We start from the raw sequence: 19,773 nt of genomic DNA, 5'->3' as shown, positions 1-19,773 counted from the left end.
AGGACTGATAGCTTTAGTAGGTACTGCCACTCATTTTTTAAAGTGTTTGTATCAATTTAATCCACCGGAAATGTGTGAGAATTTCAGTTGTTCTACATCCTCTCCAGTACTCAATATTGCTAATCTTTTTAATTTTGGCCATTGTGGAAATTGTGTGGTAGTATTTCATTTGTGATTTGTACTTTTTTGAAGACTAATGATGTTGAACAGTTTTTCATATGTTTATTGGTTGCTGGCTTACCCTTTTGTGAAGTGTATTTTGAAGTCTGTTACCCAGTTTTCTATTGGATTATCTGTATTTCTCTTATTGATTTCTGAGGGTTTTAAAAAATGTGTTCTGGGTACAAATAAGCATTACAAATATTTTCTCCCAATTTTAACCTGTGTTTTCACTCTCTTAATGGTGTATTTTGATGAACAGAAGTTCTTCATTTTAATTTTGTCCTATATCCTAACTTTTAGTCATTTAATCTTCTCCTGCCCTAGGTCATTAAGTTATCCTTACATGTATTTTCTAAGAAACTTTGTTGCTTTAGCTTCTACATTTAGGTCTTTGGTCCATCTCAAATTAATTTTTGAGTATGCCGTGAGGTGTAGGAGTCAAGGTTAAAATCTTTCCCATTTGAATATCTAGTAGATCAAGCACCATTTATTATAAAGGCAAGCCTTTCCCACTGAATTGCAATGGAAACTTTGTCAGAAATTACAAGACCATAAATGTGTGGATTTGTTTTATAAAGTTTATTCTACTCCCATTGGTTTGTCTGTCCTTGCACCAATACCACACTATCTTATATAAAGTTTAACCATTAGAAATACATTTCACTTGGATGAAATTAAATTGAATTAATTAAATATTTTTCTTCTTTCAATTTTCTATCCATTATTTTTACTACATTATTATAAAATTATAAATCGTGTTTATCTGAAACTGCCATAATTCTCACTTTGCCTTTGAAGTGTGATTCTGAGCTATTGCTGATCTGATAGATGTGTGTAAAATCGCTTCACAGAATGTCAGTTTGTTGAATGAAGTGAGTTCAAGTAGTACTTGTATCATTTATCATTGGCTCTGCTAACAGAGGCATGACTTCTGCTTTAAATTTGCACAGCTTTTAAAGACCTTTAATTCAAGAGGGTAAAAAGAGGTTTCTCATCAGCTCTTATTGGTACATAAGATTTCTCTCATCGGCCTTCTGTTTTGATTGGCAATTGAAAAACTATGAATTTTTGAAAGATAATCTTTAAGGTTTTTGTTTGTTTGTTTCCAAATGATACTATTGTTTATAACTTAGAAAATTGCACATTAAACATTAGGGTCTTAATCATACAGTGTATGTAGCTGTACTGAAGCTTCCCTGGAGGATTTGTTAATTCTTGATTATTATTTTTTCTTTTTATGAAAGGTTTTGGGAAACTGACACACACACACACACACACATACACACACAAATTTCTCTGGTTTATATAGCTGCCTATTTCTGTATTAAAGCTGTTAGAGTGCTGGCAAATCTTACTGATTTATACTTATCTAAAGATTCCTGAGTCATTTTTTATTTGACTAGCTTCTGTGCATTTTATATTACTTATGTATATGCATGCATGTATATGTAATACCTGTATATTCTAATTAAAATTTCCAAAATTTTAAGTACATTTTAATAACAAATTTAGTTTAAAACATTTGAAAACACAAAGAACTAAATCATGGTCATCCATCCCTTGTTAATCCTGAATTAATTGCTATTAACAGGTTGACATGTTTCATTCAGTTTGGGTGATAGATTGCTCTATTTTTGTAAAATTGATATGCATAAATTCATGATAAGGATTCAAACCATGCAGAAAAACACAAAGATGAAAGTTTTTAAAAATTCCTTCATTTAGAAATAGTTTTAAATAACCATCATTGCCATCAGTTTTTTTTAAGATTTTATTTATTTGACAGAGAGCACAAGCAGGGGGAGTGGTAGAGGGAGAAGCAGGTTCCCTGCTGAGCAGGGACCCCAATGTGGGGCTCAGTCCCAGCACCCTGGGATCATGACTTGATCCGAAGGCAGACACTTAACTGCCTGAGCCACCCAGGTGCCCCTCATTGCCATCAGTTTAACATTTTATATATCTTTTTAAATTGGATGAATGAATAGAAAATACTTTTATAGGAGATGACTTCGTATTCTGGAGTCTTTCTTAATTCAATTTGAATTTAATACAAAAAAAGAAATAAAACTGAAAGAGATGTGAAACTTGAAATATTTGCCATGAGAGATACTTTTCCTTCAATTTTGGCTTCAATCTTGGCTTCATGTATTTGGGGCTCTGTTGTTAAATGCACACATGTTTGTAATTGTCATGTCTTCTTAATAACATTATAAAATACCCTTCTTTGTTTCTAGTAACAACTTCTCAGAGTTTATTTTGTCTGAAATCAGTATAGCTGCTGTAACTCTTTTGGTTTTTGTATGCAAGGTTTATCATTTCCCATCCTTTCACTTTCAACCTTTTTGTGTCTTTAAATCTAAAGTGTTTCTTTGAAGACAGCATATAGATAGTAGGATTATTCTTTTTACAAAATCCGTCTGCCACTCTGCTTTTTAGATGGCATGTCTAATCCATTTACATTTAATTTAATTGCTGATAAAGTAGTACCATTTCGCTATTCTTGTATGTCTTAACTGTTTTTGTTCCTCTGTCCCTCTATTATTGCCTTTTTTTGTGTTAATATTTTCTAGTATACTACTTTAATTCCCTTACTATTTATTTAAATATATGTGAGTGAAAGTTTGTGTGTGTAGTTAGTTTCTTAGTGGTGCCATGGGAATTACAATTAACATCTTAATTTATAACAGTTCAGGTTAATACCAACTTACGTTCAATAGCACATGAAAGCTTTACTCCTACATAGCCTAGTTTTCCTCTTCCTTTACACTATTATTATTACAAATTACATCTTTCTACATTAATGTGCTCATTAACATGGAATTATAATTAGGACCACACAACTAGTAAATGGTAATCTAAAATGTAAAACTAATCTTTAACTTGAGTTCTTAAGATTTTAGTGGCAGTGCTTCATGCAGTTGTCTTGTAAATAAGGGAAAAAAGGAATTACAAATGGAAAGTATATTAATACTGTCTTGTATTTATCTATGTCAGAACCTTTACTGGTGTTCTTTATTTCTTCATATGAATTTAAGTTATCTCTAGTGTCCCTGTACTTTAGCCTGAAGGATTTCCCATATTTCTCATGGAACAGGTTTCCTAGTGAACAGTTTTTGTTTTTGTTTCTTGGGAATGTCAATTTCTCCATCAACTATTCTTGAAGGATAGTTTTACTGAATATAGAAATCTTTTGTTGATAGTCTTTCAGCCCTCGACTTTGCCATCCAGTGGCTTCTGGCCTCCATGTTTTCTGATGAGAAATCAGCTGTTAATCTTATGAGCTTCCTTTGTCATAATCAGTTACTTCTCTCCTACTTTCAAATTCTCTGTCTTTTGACAGTTTGATTGTGATGTGTCTTAGTGTGGATCTATTTAAGTTTATTCTGTGTGGAGTTTGTGAGCTTATTGAATGTTTAGATTAATGTTTTGTCTTAATCACATTTGTGAAGTCTTTGTCATTATTTCTTCAAATATTCTTTCTGCACTCCTCTCTTCTAAGATCCCCATTGTGCTTACGTTGATGGTGTTCCGTAGGTATCTGAAGCTCTGTGAACTTTCTTTCATTTTTTTTTCTTCCAATTCTGCAGACTGGATAACTTTAATTGGCCTATCTTCAAGTTCAGTGATCATTTATTCTGCCTACTCAAATGTGCCATTGAATCCCTATAGTGAATTTTTCATTTTAGAGATTTTCAACTACAGAATTTCCATTTGGTTACTTTTTTTTATCATTTCTATCTCTTTATTGATGTTCTCTATTTGATGAGACACTGTTTTCATACTTTAGTTCACTAACATGGTTTCCTTTAGTTTTTTGAACATATTTAAAATAGCTGATTTAAAGTTTTTGAGTAGTAACTCCAATGTTTGGGCTTCCTCAGGGAAAGTTCCTATTGACTTTTTTTTTTCTGTGCATGGACCATATTTTTTTGTTTCTTTGCATGTCTTATATTTTTTGGTTTTGTTGCTTTTGTGAAGGAGGGGAGGATTTTCAGAGGTCCATACTTCACCATTTCTGCTGATGTCACTTATGTATTAACTTTTCTATATAAAACATTCTTAACATAAATCCAGATATTTATAAATTCTTACACCTTTCTATCTGACACAAGGCTATAGTCTCTTACATGGACTTCTAAGTATGAGATTTTATAAATAAAACAAAATCTGTCTATATTAATATTATAGGTACTCAGAAAAATGTGTTTTAAAAAATTCACAGGGACGTCTTTTTGGATATCATGATGCTGGCAAGTAGGGATAATGAACTTGGCATACTTTCCAGTTACTAAGTGCCTAGTACTCTACCAGTAGTTTAGATGCAACAATCCAACTTAGTCCTTACAGAATCTCTCTGAAGCTCTGAGAAGTTAAAGAGCTTACCCAGGACCACACAACTAGTAAATGGTAATCTAAAATGTAAAACTAATCTTTAACTTGAGTTCTTAAGATTTTAGTGGCAGTGTTATACTGTGTAGAATACAGTGTGTACTGCATTTTTGTGAAGTGTGTAGCCCATACACCAATCCCTTGAAAATCGCCTGTGGTGCTTATTGAAAGATAGATTCCTAGGCCCCAAACCTATGCATATTGAACCAAAATCTCTGAGATTTGGGCCTGGGGTGGATGACGATTCTCAGTTATGTTACTGTTGGGGGAGTGGTGGTTTCTGGATTGTCTTTTTCTTATGACTTGGGCTAAAAAAAAAACAGTAATCCATTTCAAGTTTGTATAAAAATATAATTCTACAATTCAAAGACCACTAAGTTTTCTTATAATTTTTTGAATTTTGGAAGTACAAATTCTACACTGCTATGAGAAGAATATATTCTGTAATAATATAACAAAAAACTTCTGTGTCACTTCCTATGCTTATTAGTATAAGCTACTGATAAATTATAGGTTTTATAATATGTCAAAGCTTTACATCTTTTATATGTATTATTTTACTATGAATTGCATTTATTTATACATTAAAATTTAGTGGAAAAATGTACGCAGTGGATGAACCACCCTTTATTTTAGGTTGAACTCCCACCACCTGATCTTGGACCAAGTTCTGCATTAAATCAGACACTAATGTTGTTGCGTGAAGTTTTGGCATCTCACGATTCTTCAGTCGTACCATTAGATGCCCGTCAAGCTGACTTTGTGCAAGTATGTTATAAATCATTTTTAACAATTACTTATTGCTCCCTATTATACATTCTGTTGAAATTCTGGCATTTTATAACCCATACATTTTAACAATCCTTCTCATTGATTTTTCCTTCAAATATTAAGCCAGCTCTCTTTAATTTGAAAAGTATTTTATTCAGTGATGCTCATTGTAGAAAACATTATGACTACTGCACCATTTAATCTTTTTAAAATGTACTTCTGTAAGTTGGCCCCCTTCCAGTTAGTTTGATATTCGTTCTGAAGTACTGTTCACCCAGGCCTGTATCACTGATTGGGGAATAAAAAATAAATTTCATTTTATTTTTCATTTAAAGGTTTTATCATGTGTCTTGGATCCTCTCCTCCAAATGTGTACTGTATCTGCCAGCAATTTAGGCACAGCTGACATGGCCACTTTCATGGTCAATTCACTATATATGATGAAGACAACACTAGCTCTGTTTGAGTTCACTGACAGACGTCTAGAAATGCTACAGTTTCAGGTAAATTTTACCATAAGATGACAGCTCACTGTGATGGAGCCTTTTTTTCTGTATACGATCTCAGTTACTGGCTTTAATCCAATTTCAGTGACCTACTTTCTATAAATCCTTTGGTATAATCTGATGGAAGTCCATACACACACACTCGGTAGTTTGGATTTGTTTGGGGAAGCTAGAATATATAATAAATACGACATTTTATTCAAACCATAGTTTGTGATGATGGAATGAAGCTTTTCTTATTGATTGGAACAGTTATTCTGTATGCAGATTTCAGTTTCTGAACTGTGAATAATATGCTATATTTTTCAAGCTTTCTAGCTAGTGCAGAAGGTGTTACAGAGGACAGATATATTTTTATCTATGTGTAAACCAGTGTTAGGCAAAACATTACAGTTTGTTATACCGGTGACTCTAGTCCTATAAGCCAAATGGTATCGCTTAAGAGTTTGTAAAGTGGCTAAAACAAAGCCATTTATAAAATTTACCAGATACTTGGCTTCTGATTTTGAAATAGTGGATTTTGGTAAATATAATGTTTTTAAGAAAAAACTCTGAATGTTCTGTGTTATTACAAGTATATAAGTAATTTGGCAGTGGCTATGGTAAAAATTCATTTGTAAAGTTTTAGGGGTTTCTAAGGAATAAGTTTTGATATATCTAAACTTGTGATATTTTCTAATTTCTAATTCCTTCTTTTAAAAGAAATATAATGAAGTATGATTAATTTTCCTTCCTTACATAACTCTTTTTTTGTGGAATTAATAAAATTCTTTTTTTTTAATTCATTGGTTTTTACTGTATTTATCACTAATTCAACCCCCAAACTCTACCATTTGTCTAAATCTTTTATCAAGAAGTTCAGATATATCAGGTGTTCATCAATCTCTTTTATCCCCAATTATCTGTGTTTCTTAACTATTCCGTGGTCATGTTTTGCATTCCAAGGGGATAAGCCCCACTGTGTAAGTGCCTAGGCAGCCTGTACTTACTCCATGCTTGCTGATTGGCTGTTGGCCAATGCTTGTTGCATGGGCCAGCCCAGAGTCAGTGTGAGAGAGGACTGTACAATGATGCAGATACTGGAAGATGTGGTTTATTTAGGCCCTCCAAAGAAAGTTCACCTTGTGGAGTAAAAAAGATTCTTGATTTTCAGAGTTTTTCTATCAGTAGTCTATTAATGTTCTTCCACTCTTACTTGCCTTCTTCCAGTGTTTCAAGTAAGGCGTTCAGGCTAGTCTGATTCTCTTTTCTTTGTGGTGACTTTTTCTGTCCATCTGGAAGCTTGTACGGATTTTCCTTTGAGTTCAGATATTTCCTCAGGATATTTTTTGGTATGTCTCTTTTTCTGTTATTTCCATTTGGATTTTGCAGAGCCATTTCAGTCTGAAGATTCAACCCTTTCTTTTGCTCAATAAAGTTTTTTACTATCTAATTAATTATCACTTTTCCATCTGTTACTTTTTATATTCTGAAGCTCCTGCCCTTAGTTGGTTTTATCTCCAGAATCTCTCTTCTAATTTCTTTTTATATCTCTTTAATTTAATCTTTCTTTGATGTTACTGTATTACTTTTCTTCTGTTCTTCTTCAGATACTCATTTGGTTCTTAGCAGTAACTCTTTCATTAAGTGTTTATATTTGCACATCTTGTTTTTCTTTGATTTCCAGTAAGTCTAGTGACTTAAGGGCTCTAATTGTACTTTCTTGGACATTCACTTAAAAAAAAAAAATTAAAGTATTCTGTGTCTTTTAATAGAGTTGCCTCCGGAAAAGATATTTGTTCTAATTATTCAGATGGGTTTTCTCTTAGAACATATTCACCTCTTTTAAGTTAGTTTAAGTTTTTTAAGAGGGAAGGGCTCAGCTATTGGAGTTTACTTGGACAACGGCAAGCATTCGGATATTAAGAGCACAGTTAGTATACTGTGCCATGGGCAAACAAACTGGTAAAACTGAGGGAACTCCCTGGTCAGGAAAAGATGGAAGACTCCCAAACTCTCGGGCCTGTACTGGTAAAAGTAAGGGAGCAGCAGATTTCTTCCCACTAGGGGATACTTCAACCCATCAGGGTAGTCCATTTGTGTGGATTCTGCCCCCATTGCATTGGATGGCTTCCTCAAAGATAATACAAAGTGGGTGAGCATATACAACTCACATCTGCTAGTTCACATCTTCATGGGCAGTTCCTAAACCTGAAATCTTTGCCCAACCTCCTGCTGAGTCCTCAGCTCTCCCCTAATTATAACAAACCTGCTTCTCCAGACGGCACATTTGATTGGTTGAGTCAGTCCAATAAGTTGGGAGGGTAAGGGAATGTGGAGGTCAGGAACATAAGGCCTTCATCTTCCCAGAAGTCTTCCTAAATATTTTATTTTACACTGTTGTTATTTTTTAGTGTTTCTTGTTTTTTGTTTGTGTTTTGCTTAGTGCCATCTTTTAAAAGAGCTGACAGGCAACTCAGATTTTTTGACTAGTGGCTAGTCCTGGAGTCCTCTTTAGTTATCATTTTTAAAGTGAGATTTTCTCTCCCTTTTGTAGAAGGACTTCCTCTTTGGGGAAGGAAAAGCTTTTGTCACAGAAGCAGCTCCTGTGCCTCATGGTCTGGCCTCATAGCCACTGCAAGGAGCAAGTCCCTGATGAAGAGCTCACTCCAGGGTGGTCTACTTCTACTCTCATCAGTCCTATTCCTCTTTTAAAATATTTTCTTTCTGTTGTGTTTTATTTTAGATTGAAGCACATTTGGACACACTTATAAATGAGCAAGCTTCTTACGTTTTAACTAGAGCAGGCTTGAGTTCTATCTATAACACCGTACAGCAACATAAGCCTGAACAGGTAAGCACACGGGAGATCCTAATTAGAGAAATGCCCATTTAGAGCATGGTAGTTCTAGAGCTAGACTCTAGTTTGAATCTTGGCTCTGCCACTTAATGCTGTTTTTCACTGGGAAAGTGACTTATCTCTCTGTGTCTATTTCCTCATCTGTGGAATTGGGGTGATATTAATATCTGTATCATAGGGTTGCTCTGAAGATAAAGTGAGAAAATACATGTACAGTTCCTAGATGACTACCTGAGATGTAGTAGAGTGCCCCCAAATATTAACTGTCCTTTTTACTATGATAATTTTGGTTAAAAATAATGAAAAAAAAAAACTTAGTATTATAAAATGTATAAAGGATATTCATACTGATAAATTTTCCAGAGTCCTATATCACTATCAGTTAATTGAATGCATAGATGACTGTGTAAATGCAGTCGTCCCCTTTTTAACTTAGTGAATCTTGGTCTATTACTTTGGAAAGGTAAATACTTTGAGGCCAGCATAAAATCTTGTTAAGCTATAAAACTCCAGTGGAAATAGAGAAGGGAATGGAGGAACCCGAGAAACCTATGTCAGGATCTTTCTTTAAAAAGCAGAGAACTCTGATGGGAGGGATGGGGGGGGCGGTGCTGGGTGATTGACATCGGGGAGGGTATGTGCTATGGTGAGTGCTGTGAATTGTGTAAGACTGTTGAATCACAGACCTGTACCTCTGAAACAAATAATACATTATATGTTAAAAAAAAAAAAAAAAAAGACAGTAGGAAGGGAAAAATGAAGGGGGGAAGTCGGAGGGGGAGATGAACCATGAGAGACTATGGACTCTGAGAAACAAACTGAGCCTTCTAGAGGGGAGGGGAGTGGGGGGATGAGTTAGCCTGGTGATGGGTATTAAAGAGGGCACGTTCTGCATGGAGCACTGGGTGTTATACGTAAACAATGAATCATGGAACACTACATCAAAAACTAATGATGTAATGTATGGTGATTAACATAACATAATAAAATAAAATTTAAAAAAATAAAATAAAAAGCAGAGAACTCATTTAAATGGCATTAACATGAAGAATATTTTATAGTCCAGGAACTTTTAAATGAGGCTTTCAAAAATCACCAGTTCCAAATGCTTTATTCTGATAAAGCAGCAAGCAAATTTCTACCAAAGAGGAATCAGTTCTGCTGCTGTTTTATACTACCTAAAGTTGTCAGAGTGCAACTTCAAGCCTCCATGATTTACTGACATTTTCTAAGTGCTTCCTTGCGTTTTGCCTTACTTATATGTAAATCTGAAATGTCCTGGTATTCCCATTGTTAATAAACTTGTGTTTGTCACTCCCTCCAACAAATATGATTGCGTGCCTTCGTGCTAGTTACATAAAAATGATCCAGGGGGCACCTGGGTGGCTCGGTCGGTTGGGCGTCTGCCTTCAGCTCAGGTCATGATCTCGGGGTCCTGGGATCGAGCCCCGCATCGGGCTCCCTGCTCAGCGGGGAGCCTGCTTCTCCCTATGTTTCTCCCTCTCCTCCTCCCCTGCTCGCGCTCTCTCTCAAAAAAAAAAAAAAAAATGATCAAGTCATAGAACCTGCTGTAGTTGAGGTTGAAGAGATGACACTTGAGTTCTTTGGAAAGGAGCTGAATTTCCAAATTTGGGGAATCTATTAATAGACTATATTTCGTAAATGAACTGAAACTATAGCACCTTTTTTTACATCTTGTTTTTGCCGTTTTGTTTTGTTTTTTAGGGCTCTTTAGCTAATTTGCCCAACCTAGATTCTGTGGCACTGAAGGCTGCAATGGTAAGTGAATAGTAAAGCATTTCGACATAGGTTTCCTCTATACTGATTATTATTAATTTTGTCCTGGGTGGTAATTTTTATCTCTTGATATACTACATTCACATTGGGTGCGATAAAAATGTTTCCTTTAACTAAGGTCTGACCAAGACATACGTTTGTAGTAATATTCCACTCTACCCTAACTCCTCATCATTCCTGTTTAGGTTTTCTTGATTTTCAGAGTCTTACTTCTAACGTAATGGAGAAACAGGAATGACAGATGAAAAGTTGTTAGGCTATATATCATTGAAGACTTCCTACTGTTAGTGATCTTTGGCTTATAGTTCTTGATTTCTTCCTGAGGTGATAACTGAAATTGGACTCCAGTCTTAAAATAACATATTACTCTTGAGTGTGAGACTCCTCATACTCCACTTTATTTCCTTCTTTTCAAGTGGGGAGCTTGCCTGCACGTCTGTGAGCGCCACTTCTTGTAGCATGTTTCCACGTCTTACGTATATACTTGGCATGTGTGTATATCCACTAGTCATATGACACTCGTTTAGCCAACATAGGGTGATCTTGTTTGGAAGCTTTGTAATAATACACTAGCAGCAGTAATAACAACAGTGTCTTTAGCATTTATTGAGCATGCTAGTGTTTTTCATATATTAACTCTAATCCTCTGAACAAACCCATTCAACCTAGTACTGACACTCTGAACTACTACACTGCCTATCCTATCCTAAGTATTTAAATACTCACCACAATGGCTTGACTTTAGTACACAGTTCTCCTGGATTACTTTTGATACCAAGGCTTTGTTACCTATCATCTTACAGAGCTAAATTATATGAAAGGGATAAGCCCACAAGATACCTAACAATGCAAAGAATGCAGAGCCAACAATATTAATATTAGATGATAGATTTTAAAAACACTAAATAAGATAAATAAGGAATATTATGTCATGATAAAAGAATATATATACACATAGAAGTAATAGTTATAACTTCTGTTCATCAAACATCACAGTAAAAACTATAAAAATACGAAGATTTTATTCTAAAAAGTTTAAAAATAAATAAAAATGAATAAATTTTAGATTAATTAAAAAAGATAAGTGTCTTAGAAAGTTAAATATACACTCACCATACTACCCAGTAGTCCCACTTCAAGGTATTCCACCCCCCTCCCAAACGAGGACATAAGTCTACACATTACAAAGATCAGTAACCTTAGTTAGTAATCAATAAATGTATTTCCTCCCTCTCTCTCTCTCCCACCAACACATATCCAGTCCATAATATAAACCCACAAAATATATTTAAACCCCATTACAAATTATTTTGTGCTTCTTCTTAAACTTGTTTTGTGTGTGGTCCATCATTCTATATATAACTGTCTGTTGCCTTCACTTGAATTGCTTCAGGGCACTTCAGTTCAGCATATCCCAGAATTGAACTCTTCTGAGTCTTTCCTGCCCCACCCCCAGGTCCTTTTCCATGTTTCCCAACACAGAAAGTGGTAAGAGCATTTGTCCATTATCATTTCAACATTATCTGCTGTTTCCTAGGCATCCTGCTAAGAATTGGGATGAAAATAGACGTGATCTAGTAAGGAGTGTAGCTGTTGCACAACTAAATAAATGTGAGAAGAATACAGTTATGAATTGTGATAATGCTGTGAATTAAATTACACAGATCCAGATCTGGGAGTCAGCCCTTCCACCTTGTCACTAACCAAATGCTGATGGTTTTACTATCCAGTTCTCTCAAATATCTCCTCTTCTATCTACCATGTTACTGTCCTTGTGGTCTAAGATGCTTCAATAGCCACCTATTTGGTATCCTTGCATCTACCATTACAACCTTCCCTCCTTCTTGCTGTAGCCAGATGTAGCTTCTTAAAACTTAAATCAGATTATTCCCCTCCTTCAATGGTTTCCTAAATGCTTTTACCAATAAGAATTAAAATCCTTTAAAAAAGTGTAGGAGACCTACATGAACCAATCTCTGTTAGCCATTCTCTTTCTCACCTCAAGCCTTCATCCATGCTATCCTATCCATGCTACCCCCTGAGCCCCTACTATATACTCTCTTACTTAATCCCTGTTCATCTCTTAAGATCTCACTTCACATGTCCTTTCCTCAGATTCTTTTGCCAAACACAGAAACTAGGTCCAGCCTCCTGATTTACACTTTTATAGTACTTTGGTGTTTTCCTTCATGGCATCTAACACAATTTGTAATTATATATTTATTTACATTATTATTTGTCTACTACCTTTCTCAGTAGATCATAAGCTCTGTGAAGTTAGGGTCTGGCCTCTTTTGCTCACCATTATACACACTTTACCTAATACAGTACCTTCCTAATAGTAGGTACTCAATAAATATTAGTTGAATGAATAGGTAAATTAACAATTAACAAATACAGTGGATTTAAGAAAGTAAGGTAGACTTGAAATCTGATGACCTTTCTTGTTAATATTGTTACTCAAAAGTTTGGTGAAGGAAATTAAGATGAATGACTTGGATTCAGAATTTTAAAAGTAGTTATTGCTGATACTGACTACATTAAGAAGTTGACACTTTAGGGAATTTTAGTTAGAATGTTGAAGCAATATCTCATTTTGATCACAAAGAACTCATTATTTGTACCATAGTATATTTGCTAAGATTTAACCCTTATAAGTGATGGTTGTATTTGAGATGTCTACTAGCAAATATATGCACTTTATGTTTTGCTCTTTCTCTGTTTCATGTAGGTTCAGTTTGATCGTTACCTCTCAGCCCCAGACAGCTTGCTGATGCCACAGCTGAACTTTCTTCTAAGTACCACAGTGAAGTAAGTATTTTTTGGTTGCAACTAGTTGGTGAAGATTCATATATTTTTAAAAATACCAAGCACATTTCTTAGAAAAAATTTATTTTCAGAATAGATTTACCATTGAAGATCTTTAGTTTTATGCCTGAGGTCCCCTAGGAGATCTGACCTGACTCTGTTCATACTTATTGCTTGCGTGTATACAGCTCCAAAATCTCTATTTAGTGAGTGGTTTATAAAATTAATGTGAATATAATTGGATGTGTAAAGCCATAATACCAAATTCCCTTATATTAACTAACATGTCACAATGACATTGAAAATGTCATGGGGGATCAATAATATATTAATTGCACAGTGCAGATGAACTACTTTATGGACTATTTTGGATCTGTAGATATATTTTTAATTGTTCAATATCACGTATTTATCAGGAATGTGTTCAAGACAAAGAACTATACATTAAAATCTTAGAATATCACATAAGAAACAGATCATTATGTCTGACTTTCTTGATTACAAGGAAAATTTTTTTTTTTTTTTTAAGATTTTATTTATTTTTTTTTTATTTGCGAGAGAGACAATGAGAGACAGAGAGCATGAGAGGGAGGAGGGTCAGAGGGAGAAGCAGACTCCCTGCTGAGCAGGGAGCCCGATGTGGGACTCGATCCCGGGACTCCAGGATCATGACCTGAGCCGAAGGCAGTTGCTTAACCAACTGAGCCACCCAGGCGCCCCAATTACAAGGAAAATATTGACAAATTTAAATTTTCTTTTTTTTTTTTTTTTTTTTTAAAGATTTTATTTATTCATTTGAGACAGAGAGATACAGAGAGAGAGCGAGCATGAGCAGGGGAGAAGCAGGCTCCCCGCTGAGCAGGGAGCCCGACGTGGGGCTCGATCCCAGGACCCTGGGATCATGACCTGAGCTGAAGGCAGACGCTTAACCATCTGAGCCACCCAGGCGCCCCGACAAATTTAAATTTTCTAAAAGTAGGAAATTAGACAACTCTATACGTTTTTTTTTTTCTTTCCATTCACCCAGTTGTGTATTAAATGCTTTCTACATAACAGGCACCAAGGATTAAGATTTAAAAGACATTTGCACTGTCTTCATGGAGATTATAGTCTGTTGGGTCATTTAGACATGTGAACAGATATTTATATTAAAAAGTACAATAAGGAAAGAACAATCAAACTTGAAAATATTTCAATTATCTGCAAGGATGCAGTGGTACAGAGGTGGTGGTACACTTGTTTTCTCTTTTTCCGCGGAGTAGGTCTACAGTAATAAATAAAGCAAGGAGGCAGCTTTTGGCTCAACATGCAGAAAAATTTGATATCAATTAGAATTGGCTGGAAATGGGATGGACCATTTTTTTCTCAGGCATAGAATTAGGGAATTTTCCCATATTAGGTGTAGTTAGAGTGAATGATTTTAATTTTTTTTTTTACTTTTATATTTTATTATTCTGAAAGATCTCATACTATCTACATAATAGAAGGCTAAAGACCTGAGAGATGGTAAAAGAAACTCCATTATGCCATGGCTCAAATTGTTGTGTGTGTTTCTTAAATTATTTTTTTAAATGAATACCTGCAGCTCTTTTAGATTTAACCACATGTTTCAGTCTTAGTATTTGAATGTTGAGTTGTTTGGGGCATCACTAAATATAAAACATACCATTATTCTTTTCATAATATGCCAATTGAGGGGAAATTTTAATGTGTTTTATAAAGGATGGCATGCAGCCAAGATGCCATAAAGGAGAAAATGGACAGATTTGGCTACAAAACACTTGAAAGTTTGTTTTTTTCACAGAAAACAATAATATAAACTAAGTTAAAATATAAACAGTAATGTGGAACAGTATTTGCAAGTTATGTAACAGACAAGTTACCCTTAATATTGAACAAAATCCCACAAATCAGGACAAAACAGTAGAAAAACAGGCACTGTATGTTTGGACAATTCACAGAAGACATGCAAGTGGCAAATAAATATATGAGAACATAATAATGATCAAAAATGCAAATTAAAACAGCAATGAGAATTTCTGCCTGTCAGATTACTGACAATAAAAAGTTTGTTATATGCTAATGGAAAGGGTCTGGGAAATGGGCATTATTTCATATGCTGTTGATGAGAATATAAATTAGTACAATCCTTTTAGAGGGCAATTTGACAGCATTCATCAAAATTTTAAAAGTGTACGTCCTTAGACTCAGGGATACTTCTAAATAGATTTTTCCCTCCCTTTCATAAACTTTAATAATAGTTTAAAGTAAAATTACAGAACTAGCAGTGGGATTAAGCACTTTCTATGACTCTATCTGAATTCTTTATCTGTGAGGACTCCTCAGATTTTCTAAAAAGCTTAAATGATATTTCAAATCAGATGTTTGTCTTCTATTACTGAAGTATTTTAGTTTTCCATTTACTTTTACTGCTTTATTGATTAATAATAATAATATAAATTTTGTTGTTTTATTAACAACCAAATGAACATAGTTTTTGGTATATTGTTTTAAAATCTAAATTTTTTTAATTAGTATTTTGTTTTTATAGTATGTACTTAACATCCTGTTATAAATTCTTACTAATATAGTGACATTTAAAAATTGAGATATGTGGGGCGCCTGGGTGGCTCAGTCGTTAAGCGTCTGCCTTTGGCTAAGGTCATGATCCCAGGGTCCTGGGATTGAGCCCCACGTCGGGCTCCTTGGGCTCTTTGCTTGGTGGGGAGCCTGATTCTCCCTCCCACTCCCTCTCTTGCTGTCTCTCTCTCTGTCAAATAAATAAATAAATAAATAAATAAATAAATAAAATCTTTTAAAAAAATAAAATAAAAATTGAGATACACATATAAGTAATAATAGGACAACTAAGAGAAATTGGTTACTACCTACTTAACAATATCACTTTTTTCATTCAGAAAATTTCTAAGATGTTATTTGCAAAGTATTCTAAAATTAAAATGTAACCTGTGAATATATTTTCAGAAGAAAAAATGTGATAGCAATTTGGCTACTTATTGTAAAAATCAGGGCTGTTTTGAAAATAAAGGACATTTTATACAGTTAAGATTCACCATGAAGGCAGATTTTCTAACTGCTTTTTTTCCCTTTTTTTTGATTGATGGCATTTTCTTATTTTCAAAATTAACTTTTATCCTTATTTCTGCTACTGTAGAGGCACAGTATTTATTTATAAAGCATTTGAGACAATATTTTATTCAGCTAAATTTTGAACCTTTTCAAAATGATAATTTTGATTTTTAATCAAAATTAATTTCATATTTTTATGTCACCAATTTATTTTCTATTCATATTTTATTTAAAATGTCAATTGTTTATTTGAAATAGCTTTGTAATATAAAATATTCTTTTTTATCTTTTTAAAATTTTGTTAATATTCTGCTCTCCTGCACTTTACTATGGTTGCAGTACCTTTGGGACACCTATCACTCTTGTCTCCCTTTTCTTTGTCCTAGAGTTTGACTCCTTTCAAAGAGATTTTGATTGAATCCCTCAGCATCAAAATAAATTATTGAATAAATTTAAATAACCAGGAAGCAAAGTTGTATAGAAAATAGGTTTAAGGAATTCTTCCTTCCTTTCTTCCTTGGGGTGAATTAGAAGGGTGTGTTCTTTTTTCAGTGACAAACTCCAATATTCACCTTTCAATGGTGTAAATATAGAGATTAGATTACAGAAACCATAGTTTAAAATACATGTTATTCTCGGGCGCCTGGGTGGCTCAGTTGGTTAAGCGACTGCCTTCGGCTCAGGTCATGATCCTGGAGTCCTGGGATCGAGTCCCACATCAGGCTCCCTGCTCAGTAGGGAGTCTGTTTCTCCCTCTGGCCCTCCCCCCTCTCATGCTCTCTCTCTCTCATTCTCTCTCTCAAATAAATAAATAAAATCTTAAAAAAATAAAATAAAATACATAAGTTATTCTCAATGTCTTTTCTTCATGATTCAGAATTTTATTTTTATGAGTAATTTAAGAAATAAAGGAAATTATAGATGCTTCCTAAAGTGAGCATATCAGAAATTGGATATGATTTGAGAACTCTTGTTCAGGGATCTTCCTCTATTATATATACTAGGAAAATAATGTAATAATTAAAAAATAATGCCTTTAAAGGAAATATTTTTTTAAAGAGGTAGACAGAATAATTTTTCTTTTTCCTCTTTTCTTTAACTGCCTCCTTTTAAGCCACCCACATTAACTGTCAGGAATACCTGTATCAATAAAAATAAAGTAAGTTTTGGGGGAAAATAGGACTACTAGGGAAAGAACAGCTACTGGAAACCTGTGAGCTGAAAAATAACTGGAACTTGCATAATGCTTTAGAGACTTCAGAAAGTCCAAGCCTTAAAAACAGTTAGTTTTGGGGCGCCTGGGTGGCTCAGTCGTTAAGCGTCTGCCTTCGGCTCAGGTCATGATCCCAGGGTCCTGGGATCGAGCCCGCGTAGGGCTCCCTGCTCGGTGGGAAGCCTGCTTCTCCCTCTCCCACTCCCCCTGCTTGTGTTCCCTCTCTCGCTGTGTCTCTCTCTGTCAAATAAATAAATAAAATCTTTAAAAAAAAAAAAACAGAGTTAATTTAGTCCTACAGTAAAGGCTACTTTAGACTCAAAGAAGCTTAAAAACAAACTCCAAAAGATCATGCTGATCTTTAACTAAATTAAATGCCTTCCAGAACAAAACTTAGCACTGTTAAAGATGACAACAAATACAATCAACAGTGTAGCATTTATAATGCAATAAAAAATAACTTAGGTGAAGTAGTAGGAAAATATGAACCAAAACTAGAAAAAAAACCTGCCAGTAGAAACAAACTGACAAATGACAATTTATAGAACTAGCAGGTAAAATCTTTAAGACAGCTATTTACAGTGCGTTCAGGGACTTAAAGGAAAACATACTGAGAGAAAAAATAAGGAATTTTACAAAATGAGAATTCTATACCCCAAATGTATCATATCTAAAATGAAAAATTAACTGAGTAGGCCTGTCAGTTGGACACCTAGAAAGATCAGTCGGCCTGAAAAGAGTATAGTAGAAACTGAAGCACAGATAAAAAAAATTAAATACTAGAAAAAGATGACGAATCTTAGTGAGTTGTGACATAATATTAAGCAATCTAAAGTAGGTATAACTGGAGTGTCATATGAGATTGAGTCAGAAAAAATTTGAAGAAATAAAACAACTTTTTCCAAATGTGATGGAAAACATGAACCCACAGACTTAAGAAGTTAAATAACCCAACAGAGAAGACCTTACAAGGGTACGTCATAATCAAATTACTGAAAACCAGTGATAAAGAGAAAAATCTTGAAAGCAGCCAGAGGGAAAAAGACAGGTTATTTGTAGGGAATAATGGTAAGTATATTATATTACTGACTTCTTGTTAGAGACAGTGCAAACCAGAAGACAATAGAATATCATCTTTAAATATCTACTTTGATAGTGTTTTCATTAAGAGTATCTTTCAAACTGAAAGAGCAATAAATACATTTTGAGATAACCAAAAGCAGAGAGGATTTATTGCTAGTATACTGCACTGTAAGAAATGATAAAAGAAGTCCTTCAGGCTAAAGGAAAGGAATACCAGAAGAAAACTCACAGAGAATAATGAGCACAAGAAATACTAAATATATAGTTGATAGTTGACCATTTATAACAAAAATACAGTGAATTGTGGAATTTTTAACATATAGAAATAGAATTTATGACAACAAACACACAAAAGATGGAGTGGGAGGAAAGTAGAAATGTACATTTGTGATGTTATAAGGTTATATAATATTTTTGAAGGTACATTGTGAACCATGCAGCAAGCTTTTGAACAAAAATTATCTTAACATGCCAATAGATATAATAAGATGCTAAAAAACAATCATAACAAAACAAAGCAGAAAAGGAAAAAGAACAGAGGGACAAATATAAAAAAAAATAGCAGGATGACAGACTTAAGTTCAGCCTTATAAATAGCTATATTAAATGGAAAAGACTTACACACTCCAGATAAAAGGCAGAGCTTCTTAGATTAGATGAAAAAGCATGGCCTATCTATAAGAAAACCACTTTAAATATAAGGATACAGATATTTAAAAGTAAAAAGATGGTAACAGATATACCATGCAAATACTAATCATAATAAAGCTAAAGTAGCTATATTAATATCAGAAAAATTAGACTGCAGGACAGATACCAAAGATAAGGAGGGACATTTTATAATAATAATAGAATAAATTTTTGAAGAAGATATAATTATCTTAAATATGTGCAAATAATAGCAGAACTTAAAAAAACAAGCAGTATAAGCTCAAAAAATTTAGGAAGAATAGATACACTGACAATTAGAAGTAGATATTTCAACACTGCTATCTTGGTAGTTGATAGAAAAAGTAGACAAAAATCTAGTATGGTGTAGAAGAACTGAACAATGCCACTAATCAGCTCAACCTAATAGAAGGATATAGAATACCACACACAACTATAGAAGGTAA

General features: G+C 34.1%; 1 protein-coding gene across 1 annotated transcript in view; it reads left to right on the top strand.

Annotated features, from left to right (window-relative positions):
- The window catches only part of COG6 (component of oligomeric golgi complex 6), an 89,414-nt gene that overhangs the window by 60,574 nt on the left and 9,067 nt on the right, over positions 1 to 19,773 (top strand). The window contains exons 14-18 of the mRNA XM_021678311.1: positions 5,188 to 5,319; positions 5,658 to 5,825; positions 8,554 to 8,661; positions 10,393 to 10,446; positions 13,196 to 13,275. Of these exons, the coding sequence (XP_021533986.1) occupies positions 5,188 to 5,319; positions 5,658 to 5,825; positions 8,554 to 8,661; positions 10,393 to 10,446; positions 13,196 to 13,275 (542 nt within the window). The remainder of the gene's footprint in view (positions 1 to 5,187; positions 5,320 to 5,657; positions 5,826 to 8,553; positions 8,662 to 10,392; positions 10,447 to 13,195; positions 13,276 to 19,773) is intronic.

Source organism: Neomonachus schauinslandi, chromosome 3 (assembly GCF_002201575.2).
Source record: "Neomonachus schauinslandi chromosome 3, ASM220157v2, whole genome shotgun sequence".
Classification (NCBI taxonomy): Eukaryota; Metazoa; Chordata; class Mammalia; order Carnivora; family Phocidae; genus Neomonachus; species Neomonachus schauinslandi.
This window is presented reverse-complemented; position numbering and strand designations above follow the sequence as displayed.